Below are 19,665 nucleotides of genomic sequence, written 5' to 3'. Positions count from 1 at the left end.
AAGAAGAATGAAATTTTTATGCATTGGACTATCTGAGTATTGAGTACCTAAATTTGAACAGAATATGTTTCATGAACTGCCCAAATAAAAAGTTACTTTGTTGTTACATGGCATATATGCAAAAATATTCATGTCCATATTCTTTGTATATATTTTTTAAACTCTTAATTAGCCCTCATTTCTTTATTTCAGTATTATTTTTAGGTCTTTTGGGTTTTATTTTTTGTTATATCTGACCTCTTATAACATATAAACCGATTGCGTAGCCTGCCTTTGCCACGTCAGCATAACTAATACGAGTACAACTCTTAAGTTACCGGTTACTTCTTCACATATATGACCTTTAGTAACATGTAAACTGATGACGTGACACTTGTGAGGACATGTCGGCGTGTGTGACTGCCAAGTCTGAGAAATTTGCGATAATTGAAAGTTTGCTGTTTAATGTAACTACAAAAAAAGATGTCTTCAGATACTGAAAAATCAGTCGCTGTTAATTAATCAGTTACTACAGCTTAGTCGTAGAAAGTACCATCCTATATAAAATATGAAAATCAGTCTCTATATTTCAGTCTCTGAAAGCCTGTTTTTTTGTAACTTGGGCCACTTAGGGCGATGTTACCGCTTGTACGACTGCTATCAGCTAACAAAATATTACCAAAGTTAGAGAGTTATCAATTGCTTAGGGCCGTGGCTGACCTCGTATAACCTGCAAACTGATTAAATAGCTACAAAATTGATAAATTACTAGTGATGTATCTGGCTTTAAATAACTTGTAAGGTGATGATAGGCCTTGGTTAGGATGATATGATGGCATATAGGTCTGCCACATTATCAAAAAATTTCACAAATATCGAATGTTAAAGTTACCCGTGTTTGTTTCTGACCTTATATAACTTCTCAAATCTCAACTGATCACATGGCACCAGTTAGGATGATGTGGTGATGTTTTTACATAAAGTAACAGTTGAATGCTACATACAATAACAATACTCGATAAGTTGGACACAATTTCATGTACTTAGCCGAAATGACAACTTTTGTACTTTGTGTGGAATTAAGTAATCGGAAAGAGCGTTTTTCGTTAAGATGTATAGCTAATGATATTCAACTTGTATGTGTATTAAGTATACTAGCCAAATGCTCGCGCGGTGCGGCGGTGAGATGGTGGGAGTGATAGGTCATAAACAGTGATATGTCATTGGAGGTGATCGATTATAGGGGGTGATAGGTCATAGGATGATCGGTGATGAGGTGATTTACCTGGACGGGCTCCGACCTCGGATTTAAAAATCGTCTCCGTCCTCGGATTTAAAAATTCGTCGAAAGAATATCGAATGACATCTCTAATGAAAGAGCATGAAATTTTAAGAACACCCATATAATTTTTATAATTTATTGATATACGGTTATTGAGATAAAAGATTTTTATGAATTAGAGGAATAAAATGATTTATGGAGGAGAGTGCAAAAAAAAAATGAGTGGTTGAGATTTAAGGAGAGAGGGGAAAATGAGTGATTAAGATTTAAGGGTATTATAGATATCTTAGGAGATGGTATTCAAACTAATGGATAAAAAAGCAGGGTAATTTGGGTAGATCAAGTTCTTTTTTAAGAGCTTCTTTTTTGAACAATGTGGTTATTAAGAGCAATTACTCATTTGATTCTAAAGTTTGAAAATGGACTTCTTATATGGAATGGATAGAGAATCTACCAGGTGGCTGTATTATATATATGTGTATATATATGGAAAAAGTGAATATAAGGTTATTCGACATGTAAGCTTAAGTGTACAACCCCTCACATATAAATTTTTAAATATTTTTTTATTAATGAATAAATGTTTGGACCCTCATGAATTTTATAGATTAAAAAACAATATGTGAGTGTACCACACCTAAGCTTAGGAACCTACCAGCCTTATATTACCATCCCCTATATCTATTTATTTACTCTTGTGTTATAGCTAAGGGAGAATTGTTACAAGAGGGTTCTAGCTGAACGCACTCAGCTGTTGTGAGGTTATCTAGATTCGCCAGGCCAGGCTCCTGTACACGAGCTTTGTCTTCTCACTCTCACTAAACTAATATACTCGTGTGCAGTTTTATTTTTATTGGTCAAGAAAAAAGGAGGTATAAAGATACTATTTTGTTTGGATGTGCTTTAGTTGTTTGAAGTTGTGCTAGCAATATGATGTTTGAGTGCTTATAAAGTTAAGATTATTTACATACTATAGTCTATAGTCCTTGTTATATTGTATACTGAATCGGAATACTGAATCGTTATCATGTGTATCAACTACCCGTATTGGTATCATATCCTTTGGAAAGATATTGTTGCTGGAGGTTATCTTCATAATCATTTTTAGTGCAGGACTGCAGGACTTGATTAAATCAACTTTTCATGACATTGTATCCGATGAATTTAGAAAAATAAAGGAGACAACAGTGAAAGACAGTTCAAAAAATAGTGTGTAATGAGAATATGACGGTATTCATGATGCATACCAAGGTGAATGTGAAAACTTTTTGTTGGAAACGCAAAAGATTTTCTACGAGGGTTTGAATAATGAAAATATCGGAAAAGGTTAAGTTTGACTGCTTATATGGAATGGATAGAGAATCTAATAGGTTTGTCTTCTCTTTAATACGCATGTGGAATTTGTTTTTGTTGTATAAAAAGGGTGTAAGAGATACTGTTTCATTTGGATGTGCTTTTGTTGTTTGAAGCTGAAATAATCAGATACCAGTTGTTTGAGCATTTAGAATAATTAGATTTTTTTACATATATAGTCCTTGTTATAGTATAATACTGAATCAGAATGCTAAATGCCCGTTATCATATGTAGCAACTACCCGATTTGGACACTACATATACATGTGATTTAAAGAAATATTGTTGCTTGTATACATAGTGTTTTCATAATATTTGACTACTGATATCTCAAATGCCCTTAGACCAAGAGAGGGAATCCTATGGATAAGAGTCAATAGCATCAGTAATTTCTTTTTAATGATTAAAGCTGGCAACTAGGTCATTCTAGCTTTAATTTTTTCCAAAGAACAGAAGGGCGCAAATTTGATAATGTCAGCCCAATTAGAAAGCATTTGAAATTTTGGGGCTTCATACGAGTATTTAGAAGATGTTTTTCCATGTAAAGGAACTTTTGGTGTGGTTAGTATCCAAAAAGAGTTTTATACTCAGAAACCTGAGACTGCGGCCCAAGAGGCAGCCAAGTTAGCTATTTGTCATTTGTTTTAAAATCGATCAATTCGGGCTTTTATCTACTGATGACGGGTCAAATGGATAAAGTAAAAAAACATAGCTTGCTAGCAGGTCAAATGATCCAGACGGGTTAAATTGGTCGAAGTTGTGCAGATCTTTATTTAAATAGAAATGATTGTTTTCTAAGTTTTAATAAGTGTATCTAAGTCATTGATTGTATATAAATTCAAAAAAATGGACAAAGAAATATTGGCAGGTCAATCCAACCCATTATGACCCAAATATAATCATGCCTCGATTTGACCATTACCCAAGATGTCAATTCAACCCATTTTCATATCAAATGTTTCAGCATTGTCATTGGCATTCCCACATATAACCATCTAAGATTCTATATCTACATTAGCATATCTTCTCCATTAATCCTAAATATTCATTGTGTTGTGTGATTAGGTTTGGAGTTCTCTTCATAATCAATTAGCTGAAGCTCATGGGCAGCATTATAATAGGGCATGTAAGCTTAGGGCAAAGTTCTGTATAAATTTGATGTTTGATTTGAATGTCCTGTACATTGAGCGTCAAGGTTACAGTACTTTTGAGATCGTAATTTAGCATCGTTTATTTGTGGATTTTTTTTCTTTTTAATCTTTTAGATTTTTGCAATCTTGTAGAAATAGCTCTATTGTTTTTGTTTCTTTTTCTCAATCTCAATGATACGATAGAAATGGGATTACAGAGAATTTGGAAGAATCAGAGGAGAGGAGATTATTTCATCATCAACATAACTGCTTCTTGATCTGTATCTTGTGTATATATCCAATAGACTAACCGACTTATTCTACCAATGTTAAACTTTGAACCCTCTAACTATTAGATGGTAGCTAAACAGATCATAAACTAGTTTACACTGTCACACTCAATGACTTTACACAGTAAAATTTGATTAATTGTTGCCTCTATTGGAACTACGTTAAATGTGACCATCATTGATCATTTATTATTCATGATATGATAAATAACGATAACTGAAATCCCTATGTCTAGTAAATATACGATGGACGTATTTACTCTTAAAGACATACTACAGGGTTTCCCATTAGATGATTGGAACTACGGGGACTTATATTACACATACTAAACACCAGGGGCTAAAGTTGTAAATGCTCTCTTTATAAATAAAGAGCCATTTGCAACCATTTTAACCTAATTTTCCACCTTTCTTGTGTGTGTGTTTTCTCTTCTCATCCCATCTTTAATCAATCATCTCGTTTTGGGAACCCAACATCAATGGCAATCATTTTTGCTCTCACAAGGTCCTCTGGATCGTCAGGTATACATTATTATTATCATGTTTTCATTATGTTTACAATACGAATCATAATTATTCCAACATGTGGTATCATGAACCATTGATTCATTTGATCTATTTTGATTCGTTGTTGTATCTTTTGTTTTGTTCGTAAACTATTTGGAACATAATTATCGAACGCATGATATATGATTTTTTTTTTTTTTTTTTTTTTGCGGCTGATCTCACGAACCAAAACAATATGTACCTTATTTTTGTACATTAATGGATCAGATCTGTGCCACCTTAAAAAACTAAAACAAAAGAAGGAAAAACAAAGTAATAATCAGATATATGTATGTCGGCTGAATATACGAGAACCTTACAATTTTGGTTCTTATGTTCCCATTCTCACAACACAAACATAAAGAAACTATATTATTATTATTTAGTCTCTTATTATAGACTTAAAATCAAAAACAAACGGATGGCATATTTCATACTCAACAAATTTATTACAAACTATATGTGATCTTATTACTCTTTGCTGACCTTACTTTATGTCGACCTCAATCGGGTTTAGAACTTAATCTTATTTTAATTGTTGATTTTGATTTAGACTTTATTGAATTCGACGAAATAAGTTGTTTTTTGATTTAGTCTTTATTGAATTCGACCTTATTTTTAAGTCGTTTTTTGATTTAGTCTTTATTGAATTCAACCTTATTGCATTATTGTATAAGACCTTATATTAAGATTTTGATTTAGACTTTATTGAATTCGATGAAATAAGTTGTTTTTGATTTAGTCTTTATTGAATTCGACGTTAGTTTAAGTCGATTTTGATTTAGTCTTTATTGAATTCGACCTTATTTCAAGTCGTTTTTTGATTTAGTCTTTATTGAATTCGACGTTATTTTAAGTCGATTTTGATTTAGCCTTTATTGAATTCGACCTTATTTCAAGTCATTTTTTGATTTAGTCTTTATTGAATTCGACCTTATTTCATTATTGAATTGGACCTTATCTTAAGATTTTGATTTAGTCTTGATTGAATATGACGTTATTTCAAGTTGAATTTGAATTAGTCTTTATTAAATTCGACATTACTTTATTACATATAATGTCGTTATGTAAAACACGTTGAACTAAATTACTCGATGTTGAGCTAAATTACTCGACCACTTATGTGAATATTACATATAAATGTCATATAAACCATGACATTTTTCTTCATTATATGTCGATTTCAACCTAAAGGTTGAGTTCAACCTAATTTTTCTAAGTTGAGTTCGACCTAAACTATTGTCGAATTCAACCCTAACATCTTATCGAGTTCAACCTTAATGTTTCAAAGTCAAGTTAAACCTAATCTTGTTTAGTTTGACTTTAACTTATCAAAATCGATCATTACTTGTTGATTTCTCCTTAATTGTCGAATACAATATCACCTAAAAGTTTTATGGCAAAATTTGTCACTCAAATTTTGAAAAATAATTTATTTCTATGACATTTTTGCCATAACACATAAAGGGAAAGTAAAATAAATAAATAAATAATTCAATAATGAAATTTGATTTAGTCTCCATGGGTTGCCGCCCCTTGGACCCCGCTTTCAAGGGCGTTACCCCGGACCCCGTAACTTAGGGGCTTCGCACTAATGTACATGGTCTTATCATTTGTGCCCAAAGGTCAAATGTAATTCTCGTGTTGAGCTTATTTTTCCTTTTGCATAATGAACACCAAGTATATTAATTCTGCCCAAAGGTGATTTAATATACTTTGTGTGCCAAAAGGACTATTTGCATGCAGAATGTACACGATTCTTAATTTTGTAACCAAAGGTCAAAAGATAAGCATTGTGTTGCATGACCTTAATACTCATTTATACTTAGATATTAGTTATTTCTGCCCAAAGGTGATATAATATATAAGTACAGCCTTATTTTAGCTTATTGTTTTGGTGATTACAGTAGGCTTATCTATCACTAGCTTTATTACTATAATAATGGTCATAGTCTCATTACTCTAAGGAACATTACTATTAGGCCTACTTATTTTAGGCAATACTTTAGTTCCATTACTATAAAGAGACATTACTTAGTCTGCCTTAGATAGCTAATTATGTCACTATAAGAACATTACTATTAGGCCTACTTATTATAACTTATTATAGGCATTACTATAATAATCTTCTATCAATTGTATCATTAATTTATATCCTCCTTATCTCCACTATAGTACCTAACTTAGGCATTAAGTCACTTACCGGTGCAAACTTTGCTTCATGCAAAGATTAATTATCTCTAACTTTGTAGATTCTAGACCTTGACTATGCCATTCGCATAATGAACCCACTGCTATTACTACAAACTCTTTTGCAGCTCAAAAAGCGAATTTTTTAAAAGTGGGATAGGGTGAATAGTTTGTCACTAACGATGGTCAAGAACTCCATTAATCTTAGTATCCGAGAAGCTATCACTTCAAGTAAACGTCTAAAAGGAAATAGCAGTATATGACTGACATGACTCATAAGCTTAAGAGTCTTAAAAATGGAAGTCTCTGACAGTTTTCTTGTGCACTTTATAATGACCTCATTGCTTACTCGTTTCGACACCTTCAAAATTAACTATAACCCTATGAGGGACAAATCGTCGATGAGTGAACTAATTTCAATGTGTGTGTGCGAGAAAAGGGTTGCATGAAGTTGGGCCAACCATGAAGTTGTTCACCTAACTATCACTGCTAATTCCAATAAGAGGAAGGGTAATAAAAGTAATAAGACTGCAAATAAAGTTCAAAGGCTTATCATGGTGCAGTTGCCTCTAGCTCTAAGTTCTTGATGAGCAATCCTAACTGTAAATTTTGTTGTGTCAAATGGCACAGTCAGAAAGATTGCCCTAATATCAAAAGATGGCTAGCTAAGAATGGTAACTTACTTAATGTAATATTTGATTCCTTACTATTGATGTTCCAATAAATACATGGTGAGGTGACTATGGGTCATAATTTCTCACAGTCTTTGTTGTCTCCTAATATTGATGACATAACTAAAACAAAGACAAAATCATCAAAGCAACTAGAGAATTCCTCCATGTTGTGGCATAAATGTATTGGCTACATTTCACGAGTGTGCATGATACTGCTCGTAAAGGATGAAACTATACCTTCTCTTGACTTTCGTGATTTTGAAACATATATTCAATGCCTTAAAAGCAAAATGGCTAAAGGAGCCACAAGAACTTCCAACTTGTTGGAAATAATTCATTTTAGTGGTTCATATCCTGCATCCATCACAGGACATACATCATTTATTATATTCATTGACACTTATTCTCGTTATATGCACCTATAAATGATCTTAATCCTTACAAACTTTTACTGATCTTTAAAACTTTGCTTCAAAATCAATATGATCGTAAAATAAAAGTTGTGAGATCAGATTTAGGACGTAAGTATTATGGTAGACATACTAATATTGGTCAAGCTCCTGGTCTTTTCCATAACTTTTGAAAGGAACATGGCATAATTATCCAATACACCATGTCTGGTTCTCCTCAACAAAATTGTGTTGCTAAAAGGAGAAATAGAACCTTAATGGACATAGTGTGAAGTATGCTTGCCAACACTAACTTACCTACTTTCCTTTGGACCGAGGCCTTAAAAACAACCGTTCATATACTCAATAGGTTTCATCAAAATCTGTCCGTAATCTGGACAAGTAGGAAACTGAGTCTAAAATATATGAAAGTATGAGGTTGTCCTGCCAAAGCATAAGTCTATAACCCTAACTTAAAAAAACTGTATCCTAAAACTCGTATATGTTTCTTTATCGGTTATCAGTTTTATTGTCCTTTCCACACTATTAGCATTATTGACGCACAACATGTCATGTTTCTCGAGAACTAAGAGATTAGTGGGAGCACGACAAATCATAACTTAATATTTTCAAGAAGTACAAGAAGCGGGGGGAACCACTCGTCGGTTATAATTACTCCTCCAATAATTCCTCTTGTACCCAACGTTGCTCCTAGTATCACTGATCCACTATCGCCTAATCAAAATTCTCCTAATTACGATATTATTAATACTGAAGCATTTTCCTTAACCTGAAAATCAACTCAGGAGATCATCCAGGTTATGCAGGGCCACAAACTTTGATGATTTCATAACTTATTTCACTGAAGTTGAGAACATTGGAAAACTTACTGATCCTACCTCTATTGAGAAGCCATTAATAGCGATTAGGCCACTTAGTGGAATAAAGCCATGATTTAAGGGCTTAATTCCATGTAGCATAATGACGTTTGGGAGTTGATTGAATTTCCTGAAGCATCCAAACTTGTAGGTTGTAAATGATCTCCAAAACCAAATTAGACCTGAATGGAAACGTCAAACGCTATAAGGCAAAAACTGGTTGTGAAAGGCTTTAATCAAAATGAAGGAATCGATTATGAAGAGACCTTTTCTCTTTTCTCTCATAAAGATTCCTTAAGGATCGTCATGGCATTTGTAGCTCATTATGATTTTGGGTTACATCAGATGGATGTCAAGACTACTTTCCTGAATCAAAACTTGCATTAAGACGTATACATGCGGCAACCTGAAGGATTCATTCCAGAAGGTAAATAGCACATGGTCTACAAGTTGAATAAGTCCATATATGGGTTAAAGCAAGCATCATGACAATGGTACCTTAAATTTGATGAAGTCATAAAAGGACAAGACTTCCTAAAGAATCAAGTGGATCAATGCACCTATTTCAAGATCAGTGGGAGTAAACTTATAATCCTTGTATTGTATGTAGATGATATTCTACTTGCAAGTAACAACTTGGATATATTGCATGAGTTGAAGTGTATACTTTCACATACTGTCGACATGAAAGATCTCGGTGATACCTCTTATGTCATAGGTATCAAAATACATCGAGATAGGCGTAATGATGTTCGGAGTCTTTCTCAAAAGGCTTATATTGAACACATCTTAGAACGCCATAACATGCAGCACTACACACCCACTATATAGATCTAGTAGTAAAAGAAGACGTATGTAATTGTTTCCGAAGTTCAAACATTGAGATTAAAAGGAACAAATGAGGATGATACCTTGCTTATAAGTAGTTAAGAACATTATATACGCTCAGGTTTGTATTCGTCTAGATATCGCTTATTTTGTCAGTATGCTTGGAAGTTAACTATTTAATCCCGAATTAGCATATTGGAAAGCGGCTAAAAAAGGTTCTACGATATCTGCAAAGGACCAAAGACTATACATTAACTTGTAGAAGAGGTGACAACTTAGAAGTAGTAGGATGTTCTGATTCCGGTAAGAAATCTACTTCTAAATATTTTATGATTAGCTGGCAGACCTAACTCTTGGCGGAGTCACAAACAGAAACTGACTACAATATCCATCATGATGGTGGAATGCATTGTCATCTATAATATCATGTCATGGGATGTTGTTAAAGAACCTAGTAAGTGGACTCGAAAATCGTCAACTTTATTACTAGACCATTGAAGCTTTACCGTGATAACTCAGCTACCATAACTTTCCTGAATAGTAACAGTTCAATTAGCGCTGAGGTGTATCTCGATACAAAGTTTCTGTTTGTACGCGAACGGATTGAGGAAAATGTTTTTTGTATTGAGTACATAAGTACACATAATATGCTAGTAGATCCAATGACCAAAGGTCTTCCTCCTAAAACATTCGTAAAACACGTGTCGAAGATAAGGCTTACTAAATGACTATTATAATAGCATGTTGTACTTATCGGTCATTATTATTATCTTAATAAAAATTTTCCTCCATATTCAGATTTTGTTTGTCTATTAATTACACTTTAAGTACTCATAACGGTCTATAGACATTATTATAACAAAATTTGTCTTAGTCAATTGATCATTGCTTATTAATTTTAAATTTGAGTCATAGTTTAACTAGTAGGGGTCCTGAGTTGATGTTCTTCTCTACACTGTACTTATTGACTATGATTTCATTTTAAAACAAAATGAGTAGTATCCCGGCCGGACTTATTGAATACTCATAGATAAATGATCGCTTGGTCAAATGGGAGAATGTTGGAACCACGTTAAATGTGACCATCGCTGATCATTTATTATTCGTGATATGATAATTGACGATAACTGAAATCCCTATGTTTAGTAAATATACGATGGGCGTATTTACTCTTAAAGACATACTATAGGATTTCCCATTAGATGATTGGAACTACAGGGACTTATATTGCACATACTAAACACCAGGGGCTAAAGTTGTAAATGCTCTCTCTATAAATAGAGAGCCATTTGCAACCATTTTAACCTAATCTTCCACCTTTCTTGTGCGTGTGTTTTCTCTTCTAATCCCATCATTAATCAATCATATCGTTTTGGGAACCCGACACAACTAGCAAGTATGCTTAATCATCTTACAGGTTCCTCAGGATCAACGGGTATGTTTTCTATCATATTTTTCATTATATTATTAAATACGAATCATTATTATTCCAACAGCCTCATCTCTTTTTTTTTTTCTTTCTCTTTGTATAAAATAAGAATAAGTTGAATCATGAGTATCTTTTGGATAGCCATAGGTTTTTGCTGTAAAAAAAACACAAGAGGGAGAGAAATGGAAGTTCAATAAGAGTGCTCAAAAGGTTCCTAGGTAGACTTTCATGTTGGAAATAATCAGTGATCTTTTCAAGTGTCACACATTATTGATTATCTATACTCCTTAAAAAAGATAGAACCCCGTGGAAAGTTACTCAAGGGGAAATATCTAAAATACCACATATTAAAACACGTCAAACTCAAACCTAACCCACCCCCACCCACTGCCTCTCGCGCTGCCTCTTCTCTCTCTCTCTCTAACACACACACTCTCTCTCGCTCTTACTGTTCCGTTTCCTCCATGCCTCCGAACGCCGCCATCTGACGCCAGCCACCACCGCACCAACCAGAAAGGCAACCGATATTGGCTTCCAATCATCTTCATGTTTCTCTGATCTACTTTTATTCCTGGTAATCTTTCGATTTCCATTTATTGTTTTTGTTAGTGCATTTTAGGCACATTAATTATAATTAACGTCTCCGCTTGTTTTGATATATGACAACAACGTACACACTTGTTTAAAAATGTCAAAAATACAAACTTAAGCATTCATACGCTATTTCCGGACCAAAAATGTCAATAAAGGACATCTTGGTGTAGCACAGGAGCACGACCTCTCTGAAGCTAGCACGGCCTCACTGAAGCATAGCTCGGCTTTTGCCCTGTGCAAGAGCCGTGCGCCACTGGTCTCGACACATCCGATTTTTTCCCGCTTCGTTCTTTTTCAAATCGACTTGTAACTTTCATGGAAGTCTTATACCATCATATAATGATGATCCAAATCAAAAAATTCCATTTTCTAACACTTTGATTTTCCGGCAATTTTTGAGGCCAAGATTTTTCTAAGTACAAAAGTCAAAGTTGGTCAATATTTCTCAAAAGTCAAAATTAGTCAACATTTTGGGTGTGAATAACTTTAAAATGCATATTTAAGTTTGAGTGGGGATCTTATCTTTTCATTTCCATATACCCCCTTGTGACTTCCCATTCTCCCAAAACCCTTCATATTTGGCAAGCATCATCTACCCTTTCTAAGTCTCACTTTTAAGAAAACATGAAGATGGGATTATTCCCTTATATTGTGAAGATATCTATGGAGTGATTCATGGCTTTTGTGAAGTTCGAAATTTGGCACGGATGGTTCACCTGCGCACGGCCTCTGCAGAGTCCATATTACCAAACGGATCTATTTTGAAGTTTCTCTTTATAAACAACACTTGGGTTGTTTTGGGAACTCACCTCTGGCATCACAACTACTGAATACACATACTTATCATATTATTATTCATTGTTCAAATCTATTCTTAGCAAGAGAGCAAATTTGTAGTGAGGAAACTATTTAGTGAAATAGTGAGAGCCTACAATTTGTAATTGTGCAATCATACTAGTGAGTGTGATTATTGGGTGTAAACAAACTCTAGTGGTTAGAGTTGGGTGATTCTTGAAGTGTCAAGAATTGGGTTTCATCCTAGTGACTATGAGTTGTTGATATCTTGAAGTGTCAAGTTGTATAATCGGACTCTCCACCGGATTTGGAGTTCATAGTGCTACAAATCTCGATTAGTGAATCGAGGAGTAGATTAAGGCGAATTCGTTAACATTCGCCCCAACCACTATACATCGTTGTGTTCTTGTGTAGTGAAGTATTTCTTTCCTTATACTTTTACATTTATATGTTTGTGTATGGTATTAGTTACAAAGTACTTGTCTTGCACAAATTAAGTCTCAAACATTGTTTTTAATCTTAACATTTCAAAAAGAAGTTAAATAATTGGTATAATCTATTCACCCCTCTAGATTACACTTACAGTTTTGCTCCATTTTGTTGCGATTTAATAATAACTGATCTCATTGTTGTTTGATTTTATTGTTTACTTTTTAGCGCTTATATATGGATATGTGAGAGAGTCATGATTTCGGATGTAAATCTCTAATTGCTATGGAAGGTGATTATATGATATTGGATAATCAGTAGAATTTCTTTCGATTTTGTTTTAATTTATGGTTTGATTATGATGCCGCTTTTCGCAGATCTTGAGATAGTTGAAACATGATAATATTATGTTGCTATGATTGATAATGTTATCTTGGAATTATCGCTAAGTCAGGTGGCTATGATACTGCTAATATTTTGTCTTCCATGAACTTCGAAATGAAGAGGTACTTGCTTTTTCTATTATTCGTTATCGTTATTATAAAGCTCTGGAATTGTCTATGAATTGTTTGAAGTATCTATGTAGCGTTTAGCAGCACATTTTAGATGATTTTTGTGTAGACACATTCATTATACGCTATTATCATAAGGCTCATCAGTTTAGGTTATATTTCAATGTTGTATCCAAGATGGAGCAGCAAAGCTCAAAGCTTAAAGCTTAGATATCAGAAAAGGATCTAGTAGATCCCTTTTGGGTTCGTTCATTGCCAAATGTCATCATGGCAACTCTTTCTTCGTTCTTGGTTGACTATCACTTAAGGTATAAATCAGCCAATCAAACATAGGAATTTCAAAGCCTATTGTTTGACTAAGATATGTATATAACAGTTGATCATAAAATTATCACTGCTGCAACAATTCATTTATGTTTCCTTTAGGATGAAGATTTTTACACCTATTTTTTAGCCCGATCTTCTTTATAACGACATGGAATTCCGAGTGTAGTGGTTCTTAGAGACAAAAAGACGGGTAATTAGATATATTTTTTTCAATTTATAACCATACATGTGGCAAAGCGCTATATTCAGGTCATATCTTACACTAATGCATTAGAATGAGTTAGCAATGAAATATGTCAAAAGAGACCGCAATGAACTTGATAATAGTGGCGATGAAGATAACTAATCTGTAAGTAGTAGCGATGAAAAATAACTAAAATGTAAGTATTAGAAATGTTTATATGTTGAAATTTTCTTTTCTTTTTTTTTTTACACCCTTTTCTGTATGTGAGTATCTTGTACACACAGGCCACGAGAAAAACAAAAAACAACAAATAAGGGCAAGTCAAGATCATGGGTATCAATGAAAAAGGCGTACGTGAGTAATCTCAGTGAAATTTTTAGTTCGAACTCTTTCATATGGACCTTTAGAGTTAGAAGTGTGTTTTTGCTATTGTATTTTAATTTCAATTACATTCCCTTGATATTTTAGAACGTGGTAGTTTAGGAGCCTAATGTTATTCTTTGAGTGTATCATACATTATCATCAGTGTATGTGTATATTGTTACAGCTAAGACTATCGACGTGAATGATCTTAAAAGAAGGCGTGAAGGGATGTTTCAAGAACTTATGGAAGAAATGAATGAGCAAATCAGAGTGGTTGAACAACATATGAAGGAACTCAATAATACTATTAAAGACATTCTTACTTTGAGTACTTTGAAAGATGTTATGGATAATATCTACTATAAGTAATGTGTTACATCATATTCTTTTGTAATATCTACTATAAGTAATGTCTTACATCATATCCTTTTGTATGATGTTTGGTTATACTCAACTATAAAATGTTAGGAGTTTTAAATAAAGACTATCGTATGTATTGTTTAAGTCCAATAAACTTTAATATTATGTTGGTGTTATGACAATTTGCTTTTATCGTGTCTTTTGTTTGTAAATTTACACAACAAAAAACATACATACCGAGACACTGAATGACTCCTTTATAACAATCCCGCCACAACGCACAGGTAATAGGCTAGTTCTTGTGATAAATTCTATATATTCTTCAACTCCAGTTGGATTAATGGTTATGATACACTCTTCCATCATTGCTCGATGTAAAGATGGGATCATTTTGGCAGGTCATTACAACAGGCATGCTAGGAAGAATGCAGTGGTTACCACTCCATTCTAACCGTTATGACCAACATAGTAGAATCACTGTGATGTTTACCAATGTTGGGTTGTGCATGTATTGTATCTATTTACTTTAGTTATTAGAAGTATCAGTGTAACCATACCAAGCAGAAAGGTGATTTAATATAGTGTTGTCATGATAAAAAAATTTTCCAGGTATGTATAGCCCCAAGCATAATCATACTATACAATCTATACTTAGTAGAATGAAGAGACGGAATAGGTATTCCTTACTACCAATTCACAAATTCAAATAGATATAACTTTCTTTTCACAAGTTTTGAATTTGAACCTGGGAGCCCCCTATCTTTAGTTTATGAGGCTTTTGGCTATTAGAATCCTCCCGGCATGTCAAAGTCACCAATTTACTGAAACAAACACGTACAATATGGTTATTCTGTATGTACAAAGCATTAAAAAAACGCTTTTATATAACGTAATCAATATGGGATATTTTCATTTACTCAGACTAACTACTCAAATAAAGTTCACTTATCACCATGTACCAGGTAGCTTAGGCTAATATGTCCCTGTAGCAACATCGCCAGACTCTAATGTGCTTCAGTTTCACCATATTTCTGCAACATGAAAAACTTTTAGCATGTTACACTTTTACACCACTGAGATGAACAGTAGAAGTAATTATTATAGATTAATTACGGCATATAAAATGATAAAACATGGCAGTTATTGATCTAGAAATTGAACTTAATAGATGTTGAGAAAAAGCGCCTACAATATATGTTGTACTTTATTATAGTCCACAACATTGTAAGAAAGAAAGACATGGTTTTCCTACAAGGTCTTGTCAAGTTCCATTGTTTTTCTAGAGGGATGGTTTTACAGATTGGTCACCAACGCCATACGCAAATGTCACAGCCTCATCAATAACACTTTTTGCCTAACTTCTGTGGAAGTACTTTTGTCATCTCCAAAGCCAGGTCAAAAACATGTTCACAACTAGTTGAAAATCAAGTATATCAGTAAAAGTAATCGTTTTTTTATCATTTAATTAAAAGGGTATTTCAAAATTTTGAAAAAGTATACACAATTATATCCAAAATGAAGTTTATAGGTATAAATAACTCAACTCGCATAAGCATGATCACACGTGTTGTGTTGAATGTAAATAATAAGACTGTTTAACCATGAATTATAAAGAATACGAAACTAACAGCTTAATATCGTTATTTGTGAATACTGACAAGTTTATATTAAAAAAAAAAAGAGATGCTTCATAAGATCATACCTTATATAGGGATAATTTATGCTTGTAACTTTCGAACTCATATTTAGTCAACCATGAACCATCCCCGCCTATCCTTCATGCTTTATTCTCGAAAACAATGATTTTACATGTTTTCAAGTTGAAAAGAGAGGTTTAAAAGTTCTGTCAGTTTTACAACTATACAATATTTGTTACGATCTTCCCCTAAATAATTTAATCTTTGTCAAGGGTAGTTTCATATCATTAATAACTTAATATGAAACCTCCCAGATTCTTTATCTCCAAAGCTTTCTCATACATAGAACTATAGAAGTAAAGTTCTAGCAAACAGTATACCCAGAATTTTGCTTCAATACTACAAAATCACGAGAACAAAAAATATTAGGTTCTCTCAATTTCTATCCAAATATTCACTACTCTCTCTATTTCCAGCATACCAAACTTAAGACCCAGATTCAGAAGAAACTCTTGTCCCTCTGTGAAACCCCAGCTTTCGTGCCCCAAGAGTTTTGTAGTCCCACACAATCACACCAAGCATATCTTGAGGCAAACATAGCCTTCGATCTTTCACCGATCTCTGTAACTCGCTAAAGAACCTCAAATCCTGCAATTTGATATAATCAAGCAACACCCGCTCATGATCAGGGATCCAGTTCCGTGGAAATGGGCTATAATCACAAGATGGAATCATAGACATATGAGAAAATCTAACTCCTTCAATGGCATCAGCAAGTCCTAATCTTAGCAGATCTGCATATTCTGGAGTCCTATTGTCCATACTCTGCCTAAGTGGACGGCTGAGATCACGCGATGCCTTCTTGAAAACCTTTGCCCGTGATTTCATTTTATACCTTGCAGCATATAATTTAGCCACAGAGCTTCGAATCACATATGCACAGAAACCAACAATTTTCTTTCTATTATCTGCATACTGATACCAATCAGCCATTGTTTCTAAAAACTTATTCATTTGTGCGTTTGTTTGTGCTTGACCACAATAAAGCATAGGTGTACATGGTAACGGGTCAGGGTCTTTATCACCTCTAACAAGCTTAAGCTTTCGAAACTGTCGTATGCATTGTTGTAAACTTGCAGTAATAGAAAGCAAAATCCCAACACTCTTTTGAGTTACAATATGACCACCATTTGATGCAAAACGAATAGTCGGATAAATTACTCTTTGAGAAATTACATGATCCAAAAATTGAATCCCTCTACTTACATGTTCAATCTCCATCTTTGAGTCGTCTAAATCAATTCCGTATTTGTCTAAGCAAAACTCTTTAATCAAATTCCTAATCTCAACTACATCCTTTCTTGACCCTCTAACTCCAATTAAAAAATGACCACCATACCGAATATAATCCATTTTTTTAGTTTTATCCTTCCCACCCCCACGAACAAACTCAGGCCACGAAGGAGTACTCATACCATTAACGTCATTCATGACCAAATTATCATCTAACGTACGAGAAAATTCAAGGATTTTCTCTTCCATCATATGGTCTAATTCATTAAGACATATATTAGAAAATAAAGGACTTAAAATTCCACAATAACCATAATTAGGTACCTTAGCAGCTTCCAAAGGTGCAAAATCATAAAATATCCTTAACCAATAAGGATCCGGTTTCGCCTCATTTTTATCAAGAACTTTCTTACTCTTCAAACCCTTTTTCTTTTTCTTTCTTCTAAACACCTTTTCATTCAAACCATGTCCCGATTTCGATACTCCTTTTAGTCCCGATTTAATCAAACACAATACTTTCTCATCCTTGACCCCTTTTTCAACAAACTTAATCATCAAATCAACATCTAACCCATCAAAAACTCGGGTCAAATCGCCTTTCAAAAACCAAACATACCCAGCAAAGTTACTCCTAATAGTCCTGACAACCGTATGCGCATTCCGTTTAGGCCGAAACCCATGTGACTTACACGAAAACCTCGGTTCAAAAACCGGTTCAAGAATCATCAACAACAATTCTTGAACCACAGAATCTTGAAATGGGGTTTCATCAGAACTCGAAAAAGCTCGAATCTTTCGACCCGAAAGCTCATTTTTTTCATTAGGGTTTTTCACATAGGGTTTAAGGGTTTTAACATTCCACTGAAACTGACCCAAAACGACAGCGTTTTTGAGGGATAAAAGGTCATTTAAGACATGGGTTTGAATGGATTGTTTGGCAGGAAAAGAACCAGTGAAATGGGCACAGGTGCGTTGATAGGCTAAGACCCATAAGTCAAGTTTGGAAAGAAAGCCGGTTAGGTTTGAGAAATGGGTTCGGGTTGAAAAGGTTTTGACCCATAAATCAGAAAGGATTTCAAATGGGTCTTGTTTTAGAAGAGCATGTGGGTCTTGTGGTGGTGCTGGCGGCGGTTTATGGTGGTTGTGGGTGGACAAAGTGCGGATCAAGGAAGAAAAGTGTTTGATCTTGGTCCCAATTCCTAGTAACATTTGATTTGGGCGGTTTAGGAAGTTGGGTTTTTGGCTAATAACTCAACAAGTCTTTGCCTTTCCAAAATAAAAAAAAAAAACAAAAAACTTAAACAAGTCATTCATTCTTTCAAATTGATTCCCTCAATACAATCTCATGATGGGTGTATGTGTACGCAAGAAAACGTAACTTTGTTAGGTTGATCATTACTCTAACTGTTAGATACCTCTTTTTCCTTATTCAACCTAATGTGTGTGAAAAACTTGTGAATGATAGAAGTTCTAATATACATTGTTTCTATTGAACCGTGTTAGATAGCTTGATCCTTAGTCTAAATCCTTCAATAAAAAATCCATATCATCTATTGATTTGAAAAACAAAACTTAGGACCTGAATTTTTTTTACTTACTAAGTGTTGAGTGTATTAAGTGACTGAATGAATTAACAATGTTTGTATGTATGAAGTAAAAAATATAAGTAATTGACAGTTATTTTTGTTTATTAAGTAAAAATAAAAAACATGAAATTTAAATAAATGATTAAGTACTTAACTATTATTTTACCCACCCACATGGATGACTTTGAGTATTGAAGAACTTTTGGACATCAATGTAAATTTGGGCACAATATAAATTCGACAGGCAAGTGAGAGTTGGTGCAAAAAATCGTACCAATTTAAGACAAGGTTCCAAAGACATTTAACTATTTGCCATAATTAAATAGATGATAATTCGGTTATAAGATCATTGTCACAAACCAAACATAATATGGCGTGGGATCAACATATCTTGTGCCCAAGTTATGTTTAGTTGAGAGCCTTTGAAGAAGCACACACAAAAGGGAAAGTTGACTTTTTCAGGAATGAGATTGTCAAGGTGATACCAAGGCTGTTTTCAATGGTGTGTTTCTAATGACATTGACTTATTTAGGATAAAATGTTTAGAAGGGCCATCAATGAAGCTCCAAGGGTATATCCGGCTATCCCAATTAAAGGGCCTATGGTAGAGAGGAAGT

At 33.9% G+C, this 19,665-nt stretch overlaps 1 protein-coding gene and 1 long non-coding RNA gene across 2 annotated transcripts; one reads left to right on the top strand and one right to left on the bottom strand.

Annotated features, from left to right (window-relative positions):
• The first annotated feature begins 12,114 nt into the window (after positions 1-12,114).
• LOC122590229 lies at positions 12,115-14,543 on the top strand. Its single transcript, XR_006322424.1, has 3 exons — positions 12,115-13,078; positions 13,164-13,292; positions 14,357-14,543. It is a non-coding gene; the product is annotated as an uncharacterized LOC122590229 (long non-coding RNA).
• Positions 14,544-15,122: 579 nt separating this feature from the next.
• On the bottom strand, positions 15,123-18,782 carry LOC122589217 (nuclear intron maturase 1, mitochondrial). The gene is made up of 3 exons (XM_043761468.1): positions 16,235-18,782; positions 15,492-15,563; positions 15,123-15,353 (listed from the first exon to the last, which is right to left on the bottom strand). Exon 1 carries the CDS (start codon positions 18,669-18,671, stop codon positions 16,656-16,658), a length of 2,016 nt encoding a protein of 671 aa, XP_043617403.1. The 5' UTR covers positions 18,672-18,782; the 3' UTR covers positions 15,123-15,353; positions 15,492-15,563; positions 16,235-16,655.
• Positions 18,783-19,665: the final 883 nt, after the last annotated feature.

This window comes from Erigeron canadensis, chromosome 2, assembly GCF_010389155.1.
Source record: "Erigeron canadensis isolate Cc75 chromosome 2, C_canadensis_v1, whole genome shotgun sequence".
In the NCBI taxonomy this organism is placed as follows: domain Eukaryota; kingdom Viridiplantae; phylum Streptophyta; class Magnoliopsida; order Asterales; family Asteraceae; genus Erigeron; species Erigeron canadensis.
The sequence above is the reverse complement of the archived record's forward strand: the minus strand, read 5'-3'. Positions and strand labels throughout refer to the sequence as shown.

Excerpts from the sequence above, each read along its gene's own strand:
- LOC122589217 (XM_043761468.1), bottom strand. The coding sequence starts at position 18,671 with ATGTTACTAGGAATTGGGACCAAGATCAAACACTTTTCTTCCTTGATC.